Source organism: Echiichthys vipera (genome assembly GCF_963691815.1).
Source record: "Echiichthys vipera genome assembly, chromosome: 15".
Taxonomy (NCBI): Eukaryota; Metazoa; Chordata; class Actinopteri; order Perciformes; family Trachinidae; genus Echiichthys; species Echiichthys vipera.
Window position 1 is genome coordinate 24,779,909 of NC_139840.1, and position 18,908 is coordinate 24,798,816.

Genomic DNA, 18,908 nt, shown 5'->3' on the forward strand with positions numbered 1-18,908 from the left:
GAACTGATGAAGCCTCTTGGGTGAGAGGTGAAACATCTTCCTAGACAAACAACCAAGTCCAGTTGCTTTTGACTGAAATTGCTTTGGGGGCATACCGTTAAAACACCTTTAAGTCAACCATTTATATACAAAATGTTAATCATCTCACATCAAGCCTTCAAAGATCAATGCTACAAAGTTTAAAGGACTAATATACAAGTTCAATATTTTCTGTTTTGTACCTAGAGACAATACTAGAGCCGTTATAGAGGTCACTGGCATACGAGAGGGTGGCAAGTGGCCGCACAGAGTTGTAGCGGGTAAACTTAGACAGGCACTCCATGAAATCATCCAGCTGGTTGAGGTTCCTGCCTTCATCTGGACAAAAGAGACAAACACTATCAAAATATTGTTCACAACAAGCAACAGGTTCATGAACTATAAACTGCATATTATAAAAAAGAGGAAAAATATAATCATATGAAAAGTTGAAGGAGCTTCTAGTCAACAGAAATAAAATCTTATTACAGTAAAATATGTGTCCATTGTGCATCCTTTTAAAATGTTGCTCTGAAGTCAGTGTCAGAAAACTGTTATAAAAATATGTTATTAGTATTACTTTCCACTATCACAGAGTTAAATCTCTTAACAAACATCTGTCCTGGTTATCACTATCAAATGTTTATTCATTTTCAATAAATGTAACTTTATGTTACACGTGGTTTGACTGGATTTCAGATGGGACATTTTTGTCAGCATGTCTGTATTTTGGCTACACTGTTACACACTTCTTATATGGGACTGAACTTCCGAAATAACAAATTAAAATGCAATTTTTTCTTCTACGTATTGTTATTGTTTATTTTCATCAGATCATCAGATTTTGCTAAGCACTTTGGACTGCATCTTTGGATTAAATGTGGCATACAAATAAAGTTATTGTTATTTTTTATTATAATTATTATATAATAACCAAAAACAAAGAGCATGTCATTCCTGGTAGTCCAGTTTATGCAGAATGAGGACCAAACACACTCATCTGCCTACAGACCAATTCTAGACATGTTTCTGTTGTATTGAAGCCACCATTCAGGGTAAATACCTGAGATGCGTGACATTTTGTTGGAGAAGTAGCACTGCTCCAGATCCTCAAAATGAGCCGTCAGCCTCTTCCTCCTCGACGCCAGGGTGCTGTTGTACCAGGTCTGTCTTTTGCCCTGGCAAAAACAATTGTGACACTGTTTAAGAGTTCAGTCAAGTTAGTGATGAAATTTGTGTTGGCATTAAAATACAATACACCCCTAGACTTGACAGTCCCTTAAGTTTAATATCCATTCTGACCACTACGGTATATTTCAAAAACATTTTAAGAGCTTGTGCATAAAGGTTTTTATAGAACTTTTTTGTCATATTCCTTTGGAGGCAAAACCAATGGCCTGCATCCGTATTATTAAAACGTATTCCTATTAAAAAAGGACAAATGCAAATAAATAGTCAAACAGATTACAAGTCAGTTAAAATACAAAAAGGTAATGACAACAACAGATGTGATGGATTTAAAAGCAAACGGCATGTGTGTGTTTCTCTGACTTACCTGGGTTGTTCCACCAAATCCTGGAGGCTGGCTGTAGTCTGGTGGCTCAATAATACTACTGCAGCTACTCAACAAACAAACAAATAAGTATTCAGACATATAGGGCACATAATACAGGAGTCCATAACATCTAGAATGAGTTTCTATTTTAGTAAACAAAGTAGGTCGGCTTCACTGTGATGAAGATGGACTCATTTGCTGTGCAGATGGAATTTGTTAGCACAGAGATCAGCCGTACCTGGGTGCTGGTGAAGGAGCCTCAACATTAGGCACCGTACACTCTGCCTCCATCATTGGACAGTACAGCCCACTCATTTCCTGGAAAATTACACAGAAATAACATGTTTTTCAAGCCTTGATGATGAGTGGCTCCTGTTGTTGCCATTTCACAATATACAGTGCCAAGAAAAAGAAAAAGTGCACCCTTTGGAATTACCAACATTTATGCACAACTCATCCATAAAATGTGGTCTGATTTTTGTCAAAGTCACTGTAATAAACAGAGACATTCTAAATAAACTAATAACACTCAACTTGTTTTCTGAATTGGCATATTTCTTAAATAATCTCAATATTAGACAGAGAGGAAAAGCAGCGAGTGACATTCACAGACAGTACTTTGTCACAACACAGCGCTTTTCTTTAGTTATTGTGATGTTTTTGATCGTGAGGTTTTTGTTTTGGAAGCCGAGTCTTGTTTACTCCCCTGCTGCAGTTCCACTCTCCACATATACCGTTACAAATGCACATGGAGGGGGGGGCGCTGTTTTACCATGAAAGTCTTACTATGCTGTAAGTTAAAGTTATTTGTGTGCAAATATTAAGTTGACTATCAAAGAAATCACATACACTCAGGTGTAGGGGACAGACTGCAGCATAGGATGTAAATATTTAAATTAAAACATTTACATTTTGAATGAACAAAAAAAAAATGTTCAAGTTCCATGTTTTATCATCTTTAGTGTTGTAGATTTTGTCGAGGGATCGTCTCAGTATCGGTAACGAGACATTTAGGTATGTGAATTCCTTTACAAATGACCTTTAAACAAAACTTGTACAGGTGAGATTTTTCCACCAGTGAGAGAAATTGTAGAGTAGCGGTTTGTTGTACCAGAAACATATGACAAATATTGATGAACCATCCTTCATTCTCATGTGCTTTCAGAGTACTTCGAATGAAGCAAGATGGCAACGAAAGGCTTAAAAAGGTGGAAGAGAACCCTTTGGTTACAGTTAAGGACTTGTCTAAATATCCCAGTCACTGAAGTCACCATTTATGCCTCAGCAATAAGAAAAATAGAGGGTGATTAAGTTGCTCATGGAAGGGGGCCATGGAGGATAGCACAGTTCTCCCGTGACATTATAAATCTCATACTTTGTTACAGTTTGTTTGGAGTAATAAAGCAACACAAACTCATAGCGTACCATAACATCATCCTAAAAGTGAGAAAGGATCTCTATGATTAATATTGTTATTTCTGCACCTGGGCCTGAACAACCACTACGCATTGAGAAAACAATGCACGCAACATCTAAAAATAAAAAGTGTTAGATTGAGAGCTGTCTGATGCTTAATAGAAGTTGGGAGATGGAATAGGAAAATGCCCATAAACAGTAAAAAATGAACTACATAATGTCCCAGACATGAAAAGTAATGTTTTAGAACTGAAGAGAGACATTCATGAAAGACATTCCTGAAATATCAACAGAATTAAACCGTTTTGTATGAGGAAATGGTCTAATATTCCTCCTGGCCAATGTGGAGACGTGATCAACACCTGCAGGACACATTTGTTTGAGGTCACTGCTGTAAAATAAAGTTTAAGTAGTTACTTAAACCTTTATTTTTCCAACCGGACTTTGAATGTTCAAGCAAATAATTCATTAAATACATAACTACATGCAACTGGTTTTAGGCAGAGGTAGCCTGTCCATCATTGAGACCTTTAGGAATATTAGACTACATTTAATGACTAAATTATGCAAAAATTCAAAGAAATCCAAGGGGTTCACTTACTATTTTTTGGCACTGTAATATGAATTCATCATCATGTGTACTGCTCCTCTACCTTTCCATTTAGAACATACTGTGAATGAGAGTTTGGCAACACATGCAGAGGCGGGACAGATTCTCTGTTAATGTACCTCAACGCGCTTAATGTCCTCTTCAAGAAAGTTGAGCTCTTTCTGTAGTTGCTCCAGTTGCTGTTGACAGAAGCAGATACACAGATAAATATGCATGTATATTATGAAATACAGGAGTACAATTTGTAATATGTGTTTGCAAACATCAGTACCTCTCTCTTGTTTCTCCTGGCTTCCTTAAGGAACTCCATGAGGATCTGTCTCTGAGCTGCTTGGGATTCCTAGTTGAGAGACAGACATCGTACATAATCCCACATGAATCAAAGTGAAGCTGCAGAATACCTTTGCTTATCCTTTAAAGAGATAATAAGATCATGTAAAAACATTACTAGTTTGCAGCAGGAAAAACAAACTAAAGCTCGGGCCCTGACATGTTCATTTTATTTCTAATATCTTTATAATGTAATCACACACACACGCGCATGCACGCACGCACGCACGCACCCCTTGAGTTGGGTATATGTTATTAAAGTCACAGTACTTTCCATCCCTGGTACTTCCACTCAAACAAAAAACAAAAGCATTTCAAACTAGAGAGCTGTTGTGCAGAAAAGAATGATGAAAACGAGGCACGGATTATTAGGAACAAGTATGTAATTCAGGAAACAATCCCAAAACCCAAGGGTTTATGGGTGTTAGGCGATGCTTTTTGACAACTGTGGCTAGAAGTTTCTCATACTCTAGCGTAACAAAATGAACTGAAATCAGGAAGTAATGTCAGACTTTGAATGATGCTCTTATTCAGTGTTTTTTGTTAGTTGTTAGTTTAGACTGCAAAAAGAAAAGTAGTACCACATCCACTGCATATTTTTTGCTAAAAAAGGGCAAAATCCTCGATGAAAACCCCCAAACAATACAATCCCATTATCAGTCACAAGTTGATTAGCAGTTGGTTGGCACAGTGACTAACACCAGACAATGACATTTTCTGATGGTCTAAAAAGGTGAAGAGACTGTTGATATTCAAATTCAACACCTAAACAAATACACCCGTCAGTGCTTCTTTTTTAAAATCTAATCTAATATCTCTATATTTAAAACACTCCGAGTTGGAACGCGTAAGCATGTTTCTATTGTGATGTGAGCTAAATAAATAAGTGACGTGAGAGAATTTTCTCCTCCTTGACTTGTAAATTTGAGATCTGCTATTTTTTCACATTATTATAGTCAGTGAAATATCAGGAGCAAAGACAAAAAAAGAAGAAGAGTTGAAGAGAACTGTGTTAGAAACTGACTCAAACACATCAGTTTTGTTGTTATTGACAGGAAAATACACAGAGGTACACATGTTTGTGTGTGTGTGAAGGAGAAAGAAATATAGATGAGCATGTGTTGGACTGAGAGAAAGTTAGAGGCAGTGTGTAGTTCCCACTGTCCCTCGTTAATCGTGTACTGTGTGCTCTATTGGGGATATTTCTACTTGCATGTGAGGCAGCGCAATTTCAAAACTGGTTGGGATTTTAAAACTCTGCCTGTTGTCACTGAGTGCTCATGTGACAGAAGGACACAAGTCAACAGGATAAGTTGTGGCTCCCACTTCTCTTTTCCTGTAACTTGTTTTCATATGACATGGATTGTCAAGACAAGAAGAAAAAGGGGATGTTGTAGGCTATTCTAAGCAATGTGCACTAACTTTACTGCATTTACTCAGCAAGGGTCAGTGTGAGACATGCATACCCTCTGTCACAGGGACCATTAGTTAATAATACCACTCATATGACTAAACAACTCTTTCCTAGCATCTCCTTGCAGATGCAATTCCAAGACTTGTCTATCCCCATGACCGGTCCTCTCCTATATACGACCACATCCACAGGACTAGCTCTCCTCCCTCAGCTGGTCTTCTGACCACCCCCACCTCAAAGCTCAGCACCATGGGTGCCAGGGCCTTCAGCTGCACTGCTCCCAGGTTCTGGAAGTCCCTGCCCCCACACGTTCGACAATGCGACACCATTGCAGCATTAAAAAACCGTCATCAGAACTCACCTGTTCAAACAGTAATGATCATTGTGCTTTTATCATGTCCTTCTCATGTCTCTTGTTTGCCTGTCTTTGTTGATGTAGTACTCATGCTTTGCTGATTTTATCTTTCGAGTATATGTTTTATCTATGAATTGTAAGGTGACCTTGGGTGTCATAAAAAGCACCCTCAAATAAAGTGTATTATTATCATCATTATTATCCTTTAAAAACCGTTTTACCAGCCACATTTATCAGTCATTCCTTGCATTACTTTGTTTAACTGCAGAAGAGAGAAACCTCTTAGAGTTATTATATGTGACGCAGCACTGATTCCAGAGTTTCTGAAGTGTTCACCAAATTAGGACTTTTTAAGGCCTTTTATTATCACATAGAATACAATAACACCTTTCTCACTGTCATAGCAGTAAAAAAAACCGCTGTGCCCCTTGCGTGTGAATGTGCGACTTGAATGATTAATGAGCAAGTGGTACCTTGCATGGCAGCCTCTGCCATCTGTGTATAAATGTGTGTGTGAATGGGTCAATATGGCAAGTAGTATAAAAAGTACTGTGAGTGGTAAGAAGACTAAAAAGGCCGGTACAAGTCCATTTACCATGTACCAAATTTTCTCCATTCTTGTTCTTCCTCCAAAGTAGTTTCTGTATTTTCAACATATACATCCATGATTTTCAGATGCTGAGTAACATAAGACAATCTGCTTCCTGTTTACATCGGTATGCACATGCTCACGGTACACAAATGGTCAGGTGATTACAAGCACGCTTTCGAATGAAAACACAGAAACCATTACTTACCGCCTCCAACTGCTTCTTCTTCTGGACCAGGAGCTCCAGCATCAGGTTGACGTTTGCCAGGTCCAAGTTCTCCTGGTCAGGACTCAACACGTCCTGGAACACCTGCCACCTGGTCCCATTCTGTGGGTCGGACACACCGATCCGTTACATGAGCACACTTTTCAAAAAATGTGAGTGAAAATGAACAAAGCCGTTAGAGCATGCATGTGTATCACTCACGGGATGATCCAATTTTAGTCTCTTCTCTTCCGACCTTTGTTTCTGTTTAAGGATCAGTTCATTTACTGGAACATGGGTGGAGGTGGCGGTGGGGAAGGGGTTAAATGAGAAAGGTGGAAATGCTACATAAGTATATGGCAGAAACACGACCAGAGAGTGACTTAAATCGTAAAATCTTGGGTACTATACTACAATACTCTGGATGAGTCAGTATATAGCATCATCATAATGACTAGGTTATGTACTTTGAGTGTACTTTCATAACACCTTTAATAAGTGAACTTTCACTGGAGTCTACCTCCAAGCAGGATAACATGGATATGATCATATTTCTCACACATATTTCATTCTTAATTAAAATATACACAATTCCCCTTTTATTTTACTGTAACAAACATTACATAAATGTCAAACAAACTACATTAAAAATGGTTACATTCTAAGATTATTATGTTTTACAGTGGACTAAACCGGTCTTTACATGCAAATATGTATGTTTTCTGATTTTCAGTTAAAGCAGAAAAATCCAAGCAACATCTTAGACGTAAAAACACATCAACCTTCTGACTCAAAATACCTACCAAGAAAGTTTGGGTAAAGCTGATCCACGTTATCGACGATATAGTTACACTTGGGACATCTGTTGCTGTCCTCCAGGCTCTGGCGGATACACTTGAAACTGTAGGAGGGAGAAACAACTGAATACTGTGGAAATAACCGAAACATCTCATCTAATCTTCATCCGCTTATCCGGAGTCGGGTCGCTGGGGCGGCAGCACTAGTAGGGGACCCCAAACTTCCCTGTCCCGGGCCAAATGAACCAGCTCTAACAGTAACAAGTAAATTAGGACAAAAAAACACTGTTACAGTGTATGTTTACTAGTAATTAAGTTAAGCCATAACCAACTGCTGAAATGTCACGCACAGACAAGTTTGACTTCTGTATTCTCATGTTGCTTTTGTACATGTCTCAAGTAAATGGTTTGTCTTTTTGGTACTCACTCCACCTACATGTAGGCTACACATACATCTGATCACTCATGAAAAATCTTTAGACCAAATGATCTAAGAAATACTATGAAAAAAATTCCCTGGTGAAAAAAACATGGCTTTTCTCAATGATGCAAAAACTAGTTTGGGTTTGTTGATGGAGAAAACTACAAAACAGAAGTTTTTGTTTTTTCCTTTTATAGTGGAGAACAGAGGTTTTCAATGTGGGAGGCACACCTCTGAGCTGTTTCAGGGGAGGCTCCGTGAACAGAAGTGAAACGATATTGCAGTAGTTATCAAAAGAAGATCCGTTAGAATATCCTAAATGTGTGAGATTTGGTTAAAGAGATGGTTCAGATATAGTTTGAAAGAATGTAACTGTTTTCCCACTTAGATGCGCTGTAGTCTGATGTCAAACAACAATAAAGGCTAAACTGGTTGAATTGTTGGGATCAAAAAACACAACCATGACCCCATAGGCATCCAGGAATTGAGTTAAACTAACTAAGGGGGGCTGAGGACAGGCTAAAAGTATATGATTTTTAAACCCCCCCGAGGTAGAAGTTTTCTGTAGGTGGTGAGTAAATGGGTGGACAGGTGGAGGAGAAGAAAGGTGCACGTCCTCCATCCCTACTTGTAAGCATCGCTAATGCATGAAATGTGCATGTTATTATTGGCAACAGCATTTGAGAAGTGACATGAAATTGTTATTTCTGGCGAGCCCACTTTTTTTTTACATTTTTGCTCTGCTGTGCGTTTGATTAATAGTTGGTGTGTCCTTTTTCTCAAACTTCAAACCCTGTACTGTAACACGACTATCCCACTGTGTGAACACTCACCAAAAACTGTGCCCACACTTGGTCATGTGTGCCTCTTCGATCATCTCGAAGCAAATAGGACTGAGAAAGTAGACAAAAGTTGTGGTAAGTGGATGTCAAAAATTTAGCTTTAAAATTGATAGTACAATTCACAGGGAAAACACAAAACGGTTTCCAAAACCCCAGATAACCCCCAACTAACCAGACGAAATCGTTGCTTTTATCTTCGTATGAATTCAAGAGGCCGTTGTAAAGAGGTGCCTGGTGGAGGGATTTCTTCCTGCTGCCTGAGGATGCAGAGGGTCTGCTCAGAGAAGCAAACCCGCCCCGGGACGACGGTACGGCGGCCAAAGTTGGCACCGACAACCCCCCCTCGCTGGCTGCTGCTGCCAAGCTCCGGGAGGGCACAACATTAACAGAAGTGTTACCATTACTTGTGACGGCGTTGCTCCCACCGCCACCGTTAGTGTTCCCGGTGCTGGTGCTGCTCGTGCTGGGCACAGAACTCGCCCCGCCAGCGCTTTGCTGCGGCCGGTTACTTGACATCATGCAAGGCCGACTAGAAACTCCCCAAAACCCGCTGCGTCGCTGTTCAAAGCATCCGGACAGTGCTGCTATTTGGCTACTTTAGCAGGTCGGCTATGTGCTAGCATCCTGGGAGAAAAGCAACAGTGGCCAAAACATCCAGCGGATTTTAAACTTGTCCGTCGGCGTCTTCCTCACTTCTGACAACGACGACTTATTAGATAATCCCTGTAATATAAAAGGACAAACGACATGGACACCGAAACGGCCAATAAAACAACCACAACTGCGTTGTTCAAAAGATTAGCCGGCTAGCTACTGTTAGCTACAGAAAGGCTCTTGAGTTTCCTCGACTACCCAGGTACCCACAGTGTGCTCCTGGCCTTCAGCTACCGCCCCCTAGCGAGCAGGAGATTAACTGCACTGGTGGAAATATGCACACTGGGCCACTTAGGAGTACCACCGCTGTCAATGTGGCTTTTATTATTTAATTATAAGACATCACCACAGTTTGCTTTTTTCCCCTGGCCAAATTATTTGTTTAGGCTAATTAAAACCAACAAAGACTCCATAGCAATTTGTAGGACTGTAGTTTGTGGTGCTTTATTATCGGATTTCATTATATCTTCTTAGTATTTTTACTACTACTACAAGAAGAAGAAGAATTACTTTAATTTATCCCGCCCCGCCAGGGATATTATTATTATTATTATTATTATTATACAGGTTAAACACACACAGGCCCGAAGTACACACATGCACAAACAGGGGGCTGCCAATGGCTCAGCGGGGGGTTCGGTGCCTTGCTCAACAGCACCTCGGCAGTCCCCAGGAGATGAACTGGCAACTCTCCAGCCATCAGTCCACGCGCTATTCATGGTTCACACGCGAACCAGCTAAGTCACCTATTGACTGAGCTACTGCCGCCACTACTACTACTACTACTTCTAATGATAATAATAATAATAATAATAATAATAATAATAATAATAATAATAATAAACTTTAGTTATATGGCACCTTTCATGACATAAAACGCAGCTCAAAGTGCTTTACAAAATACAATAATTAAAATCAGTAACACAGGTAATAAAACAGAAAACAGAGCGAAAAAAAGCAAGCAAAAAAATACTATTAAATAATGAAAATTAAATCAAATAAATAAATGAGTTAAAACAACAATGTGTGGAACAATGGCAGTAAAAGGGACTTAGGGAACTAAACTGGATAATGAAATATTGAGAAGGAAGGTTCAATCTTGATCTTAGAAGAAATATATGTGACAAAGGTATCCCACGTGTATTGCTTTATTGCTTTTTCTGAGCTTTCAACTTGAGATTATTGTCACAGAAAATTAATCCAATACACAAAAATCAAGTCAACACACAGACATGTACAATAGTAGACTCAACAAATTCATTTTAAGTAGTAAATCATACAATGAAGGCATTTTACATCGACAAAGTATCGGAGTAGATAGTGCTTTTTATTTGGCCAAATTGAAATCCCATATTATGTTATATAATACCATACTTCACAGGGATAATGTGAACATATTACAATGTGCACAGTTATTTAATGACCTCTTATGATGCTAAAATGACAATCCCCTCTCAAATAAGCATAAAACATTATAATTCTATCTCAGGAGATCAAATCCTTAAAGCACACTGAGCTGCACATACCGTAGTTCCCTTTGGAATATTCTCAAAATATTACCTACCAATAGAAATACAGCGTGTCTCCTCATGTTTGTCATTGCCTTTACATCAAAAACAAGCAGGTAGGTCACAGCCACAAAGTGCAGTCAGCCACAGAGCCAAGAAAAACAGTGTCATGTCATTCAAGCATCCACCTGCAGCTCTGTAAATAAAACCTGAGGAGCGCTAACGTATTCATGCTCACAGTTTATCCAGGCTGCTACTTGCTTTTCCATTTTTACCTCCATGTGGACAAATAAGGGATCCTCCATGTAGGCACGCGCAACATGGATTTTCCCATGTTTTTGTTTGCAGAAGAAGTTTATATGTATCATTATGGAGCTCTGTTAGGATGTGTTGTAAGGTTTTCACCAAGGGGAAATTTACTGGATACATCGAAAAGTAACTTTGTTTCCCTGGAAAAGACCACCGTGTGCAGTAAAATGTTTTCTGTGCAGCTTATAGGTCAATCGTGCCGGGTTCAATTCAATGTGTGAGTGTGCTAATATCAGGCGTGCTCAATTTTCAGTCTGATTGCATTAAAAACATTAAAAATATATCCAAATAGGAATCATATAGAAGCTAGACGTGTGTGTGTGTGTTGTGGTTGTTTTAAACATTTAAACACATCTTTCCATATCTTTGAATATGACCTCTGGGTTTTAGAGAGATGACATACAGTACAGTGCAGAATAAATAAATAATAATAGTAATAATAATAACAATGATTAATAAGGAAACTATTTTAAAATAAATGATTAATAGAGAAAATGTTTTTAAATAAATAATAATCAACAGGATAAGAAGATTTTAAAATAAAGTGTCAGTTATTTAGTCAAATATCAGTTTCAGCTTGTAATTCCAATACCTTAAATACTCTGTCCATGCAACAACTGACTCTGAATGAGGTCCTTTGAACCAAACACCTGCAGTACTGTACATACACCGTGTTGAATTTGTCCCCCTCAAGCCCTCTCCCTCCTGTCTTTCTGTTTTATACCAGTGGTGGTGAAAAGCTTGCCGTCTTTCTCTCTCCCCTTTTCTTCTTTCTTCCCCTCCTCATTTGTCCTGCACATCAGCCTGGATTTTCTCCCATCGGGTCCCCCTCTTTTGCATGAAGAACCAGGTTGTGTGTGTGTGTGTGTGTGTGTGTGTGTGTGTGTGTGTGTGTGTGTGTGTGTGTCAGCCGTGTTAGCGCATTGGAGGTTAGTGAGTGGCAGAGACGTAAGAGAGAAAGAGTGAGTGACACGGAGAAAATAATGAGGGTGGAGAAACGAGAAAAACAAATAAGTGAGTGAGTGGGGAAAAGCGTATGTGTGTGTGTGTGTGCGTGCACATGTGTGAAAGAGAGAGAGAGAGAGAGAGAGAGAGAGAGAGAGGGGAAGACAGAGAGCGAGCCTCAGGGTCGGTGGGGTCAAGACCGACAAACTCAGATGAAGGATAATCTGTGGAGGTTCCTTACAGCGGGGGGTGAGGCCCCGGTGGAGCACGCTCATTCAGACTCTCTCACACACTCTGCACACCCCTCTATTGCTCTCTTCCTCTTTCTCTTCTCCTTCATCCTCACTTTCCCTCCCTTTTTTGTTGCTTTCTCTAAAAACCCACCCCTCCCATTTTTCTTGTTTCTTTTTTTTTTTCCAACACAGTTACAGCTGGATTTCAAAGGGCACTTTGCCAGCAGAAAAAGCTGAATGTCAGGCAGGCTAGGATTGTGGAATTCCTGCCTCCCACTCTTTAGGAACCGTTTTTGCCCCTTCAGGGGCCCCTGCCATAACTGCCAGCGGCCGGCCTCCTCCTCCATCTCCATCTCCAGCCTCGAGCCAGGGCCCTGTTTGCAAATTGAGCCTGACAAAAACAGTGGGATCTGGGGGAAGAGATGTGTGAAACAGCAACAGCTGCATACGGCGGCCACTGTTCTCAGGAATGATCTCTTAGATGGTAAATAATAAATGAGTGCATCATGATTAAATACATTTGTCTGCGGGTCATAAGCATAACTGCAATAGTCAATCTTGCAAAAGGACGGACACTTTTTAAATCTTCAAATTGTAAAACACAACAGCTGACAGTATACTGAAGGGATAAACTTTCACAGCACTTTCAACATCAGTATAGATTTTGTTTGCCATGTCTGGAAAGATCTCAGTAAGTACGCCTATCTTTTGAGTCAGGAGGGTCTGCTTTGCCAAAACCTATTTTTTCCATTTGCAAGGTTTTGTTCATGAGTCAAAAATATTAATACATATATGATCACTTACAAAAACACACTCTCTGGCCTAAAGAGACAAACAGACAGGATATTAAAATGGTTCTGCAACACTTAAAATGCATGTTGTTGTTTTTTAACCACATGGAAAAGTGTGTTATACTGGAATTGGTGCAAAACTCCTCAGTGTGGGGTACTACTGAAGGTATAAAAGAAACAGTCAAGTACTGTTCAATAGAAATTGGTGCTTTGTGGCCACGCGTGACCACACAGCTACTGATTGTGAGATCACAGACAAACTGTGTACTATTCATATTTTGGAAAACTTTAGTTTGACGAATACAAAAGTAGCTCAAGGTCCATTTATTTGCTTTTTCAGGAGCTTTCAAAAACGTCTCACAGGTCCAAACAAGCTCCACAGAATACGAGTAAGTGGACAATAAGTTAAGACTTGTCTTATTTTGATAGTCTGAATCCGTGTGTTCATGTACACATACGTGTTACTGGGTTTTGTGATTTATTAGATTGTTTTTGTATTTGTTTATAGCTAAATCAATAAAATAGAAGCTTTATGGAATTTTCACCTTTCGGTTGTGCCAACACTATAAAATATCCCTTCATCCTTACATCTCCGCTGCTTTTATTACCCTCTCTCACCCGATGCTTCCTCTCCCTGTTTTTTTTCCCGGCCTGGCTCGGTCCACACAAGCACAACGGTTCGGCACAAAGCAGGTAGCATATTTGAATGATAAAAACCCTTTTCATGTGCGAGACAGATGTTGTGCTTCTCTGTGTTGTATGACTGAAGAGAGCCAGAGCATGAGTGAGTGAGATGGCTAGATCAAGGGAAGAGGGAGGGAGGCGAAGGAAGAGAAGAAGAGAAACAGGGGTGGAAGAGGCTGCAGGGTTACTCAAACTTCACCTCCTTCACTTTGGAAAGTAGCGTGTGTGTGTGTGTGTGTGTGTGAGAGAGAGAGAGAGAGAGAGAGTTAGAGAGAGAGGAAGAAAGAGAGTGAGGGGTAGCAAGGGAGAGATCAAAAACACTTATGTTAGCAGGATCAAACACCCCTCCACCCCCATCTCAACCATCATTCATGCATTGCTAGGTTGTAGAGCCTCCCATTAAGAAGACCGTGGTGGTGGGAAGTAACATTTAATCAAACACTGTACTTAAGTATTGTTTTAATGTATTTGTATTTTACTTAAGTGTTAATGCTTCCACTTCAGCACATTTCAGAGGCAAATATTAAACTTTTTACTTCATTGCATTTATTTCACAGCTGTAAATTCACATTTTATATATAAAAACCAACGATGAACTGATGAGTCATAGATTCAAAACAGTGGTAAAATGTTACTTACACTTAAATGCAACAGTATAAATAATCTGATACCGTACAACAATATAACCCTGACAGGGGGAATTTTATAAGTAGCCCATACTTGTACTTTTGATACTTAACTTATTTGATACATAATTTCTAATATTACAGTAATTCTGCTTGCAAAGGGTTGAGGAGCTACGCAAATCCTTTACTGCTTTATAGAAATACTAAATTATGTAATAAGTAAGTACGTATAAGTAAGTAGAAGTCATGTAGTTAAAATGGCAACTGAGTAAAAGTACATCAGTATCAGTAGTAAAAATTGATCTGCTCATAATTCAGAAAATATCATTGCTTGTATATTATTATACTAATAATTGATAATATAGTAATGATATAGTTGTAGTTGGCTGAGGTGGAGCTCATTCGAACTATTCTTTATTGTGTTCAGTGGTTATCTATAGCAGACTGCTTTTATTTTATAAGCTGCATCGAATGTTTTACATCTGCAAAGTCACTAAAGCTGTCCAATAAACATGAAGAAAAGGGTACAAGTGGAATATCTCCATCTGAACTTTAATAAAACTGTAGTAAAGCACCTAAAGAATTGTAGTTGGCCGCTTAAATAAATGTATTCCCCCACTGTTTTTTTTTGCATTACATATTGACTACTTGTATTATTCGACTTTCACTGAAACTGAAGTAAATGATCTGAATCCTCCGGCACTGGAGGTGGATGGAGGAGATCAGGACAAGAATAATAAATACATAAATAAGGTGCACAACCACTGTCCTGTTGCCCCTCCAGTATCAGAGAGGCTGTGGGTGGGGGGGGGGGGGGGGGGGGGGGATTTCCCTTGTAAAACACGAGTGTGAGGTAGGCAAGGGAGGGACTACCCCACCACCACCACCACCACCCCTTCTCCTCCTGCTCCTCCACACTTCCCCTACCGGTGATGTCAGGGCGGGCAGGGGCTCCCTGATAAAAATTGTTTTTAAAAAGCTTTGGACTCCAGAGAGAGAGAGAGAGAGAGAGAGAGAGAGCGAGCGAGAGAGAGAGAGAGAGAGAGAGAGAGAGAGAGAGAGAGAGAGAGAGAGAGAGAGAGAGAGAGAGAGATGGAGGAGTGAATGGAGGAGGATAGTACTACTACTGCATGGACCGGTGCAGAGGAGCTGCAAGTCACTCTGAAGCGCACACAGACGCACAACAAAAACCAAGAGGAGCTGACGTTCACGCGCCGAACCATTATTTAATGGACTAATATTTTTTTGGTCCATTCTAAGAAATTATAGGAAATCTTCAGCTCAACAAGTAGGATAGCTATTTTAGTGGCTGGCAATTTGCACTGCACTTGAGTTTGCCTCTGGAATGACTTTTTTTTCATTACCCTGATTTACCCTTCAGACATACAGTGTTTTGGAACAGGACGCACTAAATGATGCCGCAGGTCAGGTAAAAAAAAAAAAAAGTAATGAGAGGCTTTGTGCAAAGTCAGCATGGAGTAAAGCGATTTCACCTGACTTATTCGTGCAGTTAATCCTCTGTCCTCAGTCTCTTTCCGTTGATTTCAAATCAGCCTGACTTTTAAAAAATACTTTCTTTACCACGAAGGCGCACTGATTTTTTCCTTCTACCTGTTAAGAGAAACTAAGCGACAGAGGCTATATGTTCTGCAGGCGGTAGGCTATAGATGGAAAGGAGGCAGAGTTTCGCCTCCTAAGGTCCGCGCAAAGTGCAGGAGTGCAGAGCCACTGCAGCTGCGCCAAGAAAAGGATAACCTTAAAGCCTGGCTGGTGATCTGATAACTTGAGTCTACTTTATTCACCAAGAAACTCAATATGCAATGAGTCCATGTGAGACATGTGTGACATCCTCTTTATTAGTTTGATCCCTGTTGGTATGCACTGGTAGTTTAAATTTGATTCCTCTCCTAATTTGTTTACCGGAATAAATTCATTTTAATTCTCTCAAAACAGACATTTAAAAGCGCAGGCTGGTGTGAGACCTGGAAAACAGAGGCTGACTTTTAAGAGCTGAAATCTTTTTTGATCTCCAACAATAGCCCGCCAAATACCTTCCCTGACCTGAGACCATGTTGTTGATCAGACTCCTGGCTATATCCCTGGTCCTCATCACTAACACGTGGCTGCTCAGCTCGGTTCGCTCCGATGCGCTCAGCCGGCACAAACGCGCCATGGCCCTGCGAGCAGACCGTGAGCTCTCCAGGCTAGCAGGTGAACCCTGCACCGTCTCCGGCATCTGGAGGTCCCGGCGACAACCCCGCTCCCTCTCCTCGTCCCAACACCGCCCTCTAGCGGCTCGTCCGAGGACGCACACGAGCCGGAGAGAGCTGTACACTGTTAAGAGCGCTCCTGTGGTGTGTGCAGGAGGGTGCAGGTTTGACACCGGGGTGCACCTGGTAGCTCCGCAGGGAGAAGTAAATAAGCGAGGGTGGGGGGGCACGATGGGAGCTGGGGACGCGTATGTGTCGTTGCCCGGACGGCTCTTTGAGAAAAGCTCCATAGATGACAGGAGAGAGCCAAACTATGTCAGTGAAAACATCCAACCACAGCCCGGGATGTCTGTGCGTAAAGACGCCGGACAGACCGTCTCCTCCTCTGGCCACGCGCAGCCTCCTGGCGGCTCCCGCTCCAGGTTCACCCGCAGCCTCCGTGGGACGTTTCCTCATGAGGAAGACGGCAACTCCAGTTGGGAGAAAGTTTTCCCGGACAACTCGACGGATTCAAGGGTACTCCAGGTCATCTACAGGCTGCAGCAGCAGGATGGAGACCTGCAGTCCTCGGCCGGGACCCTGGAGGACAGTACCTTGGACTACTCTGGGGAGGTGGAGGAGGCGGATCCGCCCGCGAGCCTACCCGTCGGGAGCTCCTCTCCCTGGGGGAGTCCTGTGCCAAAGGTGCCCCCTACCTGGATGACCGCCCTGTACTTCGGCGGGCGGCGCGAGCAGCTGAAGTTGAATCCTGCTGCAGGGGTGGAGCTGCCGAGGGCCAAGTTCAGCCTGGAGCTGTGGGTAAAGCCCGAGGGAGGGCAGAGCAACCCTGCAGTCATAGCAGGTGGGTGAAAACTGATCATATATCTGCATCATAGGCACTGATGTAGGCAGTGGTGGAATGTAAAGTAGGCTACATTTACTCATTTGTATTTGATGTAACTGTATAGGCCTACTTGTACCCAACAACATCTGAGGCGAATGTTACACTTTTTACTCCACCAGACTGGTCTGACAGCTTAAGTTACTTTTCAGATTTAATATGTTCATCCCCACTTTGAAACACATGTACAGTATCTCCAAATGTGGAATGTTTCTTATAAACAGGTGGATGGAGTGTGTTTCTGAGGAGTTAAAATTAGCACATCTTTGAACATACCGAGGCAAAACGCACCATGCACATTTATGCAGAGATAATATTAATCCTAAAACATCATACAAACACTTACCGGAAACATTTTATTAGCCTACTTGTCCCTACACACAAAACATAGTGACATAGTTGCAAATAACTTGACAGATACACTATAATAACCCTCGTAGCATTTTTTTCTCTTTCTCTTTTTCTGTGCGAAGTTCACGTCAAATGGTTCCCAACACAAAAAGATACTGTTCCCAGGAGGCTGCTTTTCATGATAAAGGTCAAAGGGAGTGTGTAGAGGGTTTACTCTGGTTTCGACTGCAGACATGCTGGTGAAAGGGATGGCAGAAAGCTTAGTGATGATCAGGAACACATGATGATTTTGCTGAAGCGACAGGATGATTCATTTGACAAAAAAGGTTATCACTTTTTATGATTATTCAAGCAAAATGACCAAAGTTTCTCTGGTATCAGCTTTTCAAATATGATGATTTGCTCAGTCTTATATGTTTGGTTTTGTTGATGGTTGGAAATGCAATGTGTTTGGGAATATAGGTTGACCAAACAAGTTATTTCACGATATCACCTTGGGAAATTGTCATTGACCTCTTCTGCAATTTTCTAAAACTCTGATAGTTTTGACAATGTCGGACAATCATCAAATGCAACACAGGTGCCCTTTCAAGTCAAACTAGACCAGGTCAGGTCGATATATCGGTTGATATGAGCTCATTGCAGATATATTAAGTAACAAGGAATTGTAGTACAGAAATGCCAAAGTAGGTATGAGGTAGAAAAATGTTTTTTCTACCAGAAAGTTTATTTTTCAACTGTAAAATCAATGTATCTTGGGCACAATCAAAACAACAAAAATGTAAGATGTTAGGGATCAGTATTAAGTATGTTTACAGTTTACGGTTAACAGAGATCGGGGCATGGTGGTGCAGTGGGTAGCTCTGTCGCCTCACAGCATGAGGAGGGTCCGAGGTTCGAGCCCCTTCTGTGTGGAGGCATTCATCATCATGACTTGCAAATTTTCTCCGGATTCTCGGGCCTCCTCCCACTGTCCAAAGACATGCAGATGTTAGGTGAATTTATGACTCTACATTGCCCTCAGATGTGAACGGTTGTCCGTCTCTATTTGTGAGCCCTGTGATAGTCTGGTGTTGTGTCCAGGGTGAACTCCGCCGTGCACCCAATGTCAGATCAGCTTCAGCCCCCTGTGACCCTGATCGGGATAAGCGGTTGCAGATGATGG

At 41.0% G+C, this 18,908-nt stretch overlaps 2 protein-coding genes across 2 annotated transcripts in view; one reads left to right on the forward strand and one right to left on the reverse strand.

The window, feature by feature from the left end:
* cop1 (COP1 E3 ubiquitin ligase) overlaps positions 1 to 9,363 on the reverse strand; it is a 19,408-nt gene extending 10,045 nt beyond the window's left edge. Inside the window, exons 1-11 of the mRNA XM_083928144.1 lie at positions 8,725 to 9,363; positions 8,544 to 8,603; positions 7,296 to 7,393; positions 6,715 to 6,779; positions 6,496 to 6,615; positions 3,871 to 3,939; positions 3,719 to 3,778; positions 1,812 to 1,891; positions 1,574 to 1,637; positions 1,082 to 1,196; positions 222 to 357 (exon numbers count right to left, since the gene is read on the reverse strand). Coding sequence (XP_083784270.1) covers positions 222 to 357; positions 1,082 to 1,196; positions 1,574 to 1,637; positions 1,812 to 1,891; positions 3,719 to 3,778; positions 3,871 to 3,939; positions 6,496 to 6,615; positions 6,715 to 6,779; positions 7,296 to 7,393; positions 8,544 to 8,603; positions 8,725 to 9,071 — 1,214 coding nt within the window. The 5' untranslated portion in view covers positions 9,072 to 9,363. The remainder of the gene's footprint in view (positions 1 to 221; positions 358 to 1,081; positions 1,197 to 1,573; positions 1,638 to 1,811; positions 1,892 to 3,718; positions 3,779 to 3,870; positions 3,940 to 6,495; positions 6,616 to 6,714; positions 6,780 to 7,295; positions 7,394 to 8,543; positions 8,604 to 8,724) is intronic.
* Positions 9,364 to 16,371: 7,008 nt separating this feature from the next.
* pappa2 (pappalysin 2) overlaps positions 16,372 to 18,908 on the forward strand; it is a gene marked incomplete at its 5' end in the record, with an annotated part of 87,032 nt that continues 84,495 nt past the window's right edge. The window contains one exon of the mRNA XM_083928386.1: positions 16,372 to 17,353. Coding sequence (XP_083784512.1) covers positions 16,372 to 17,353 — 982 coding nt within the window. The remainder of the gene's footprint in view (positions 17,354 to 18,908) is intronic.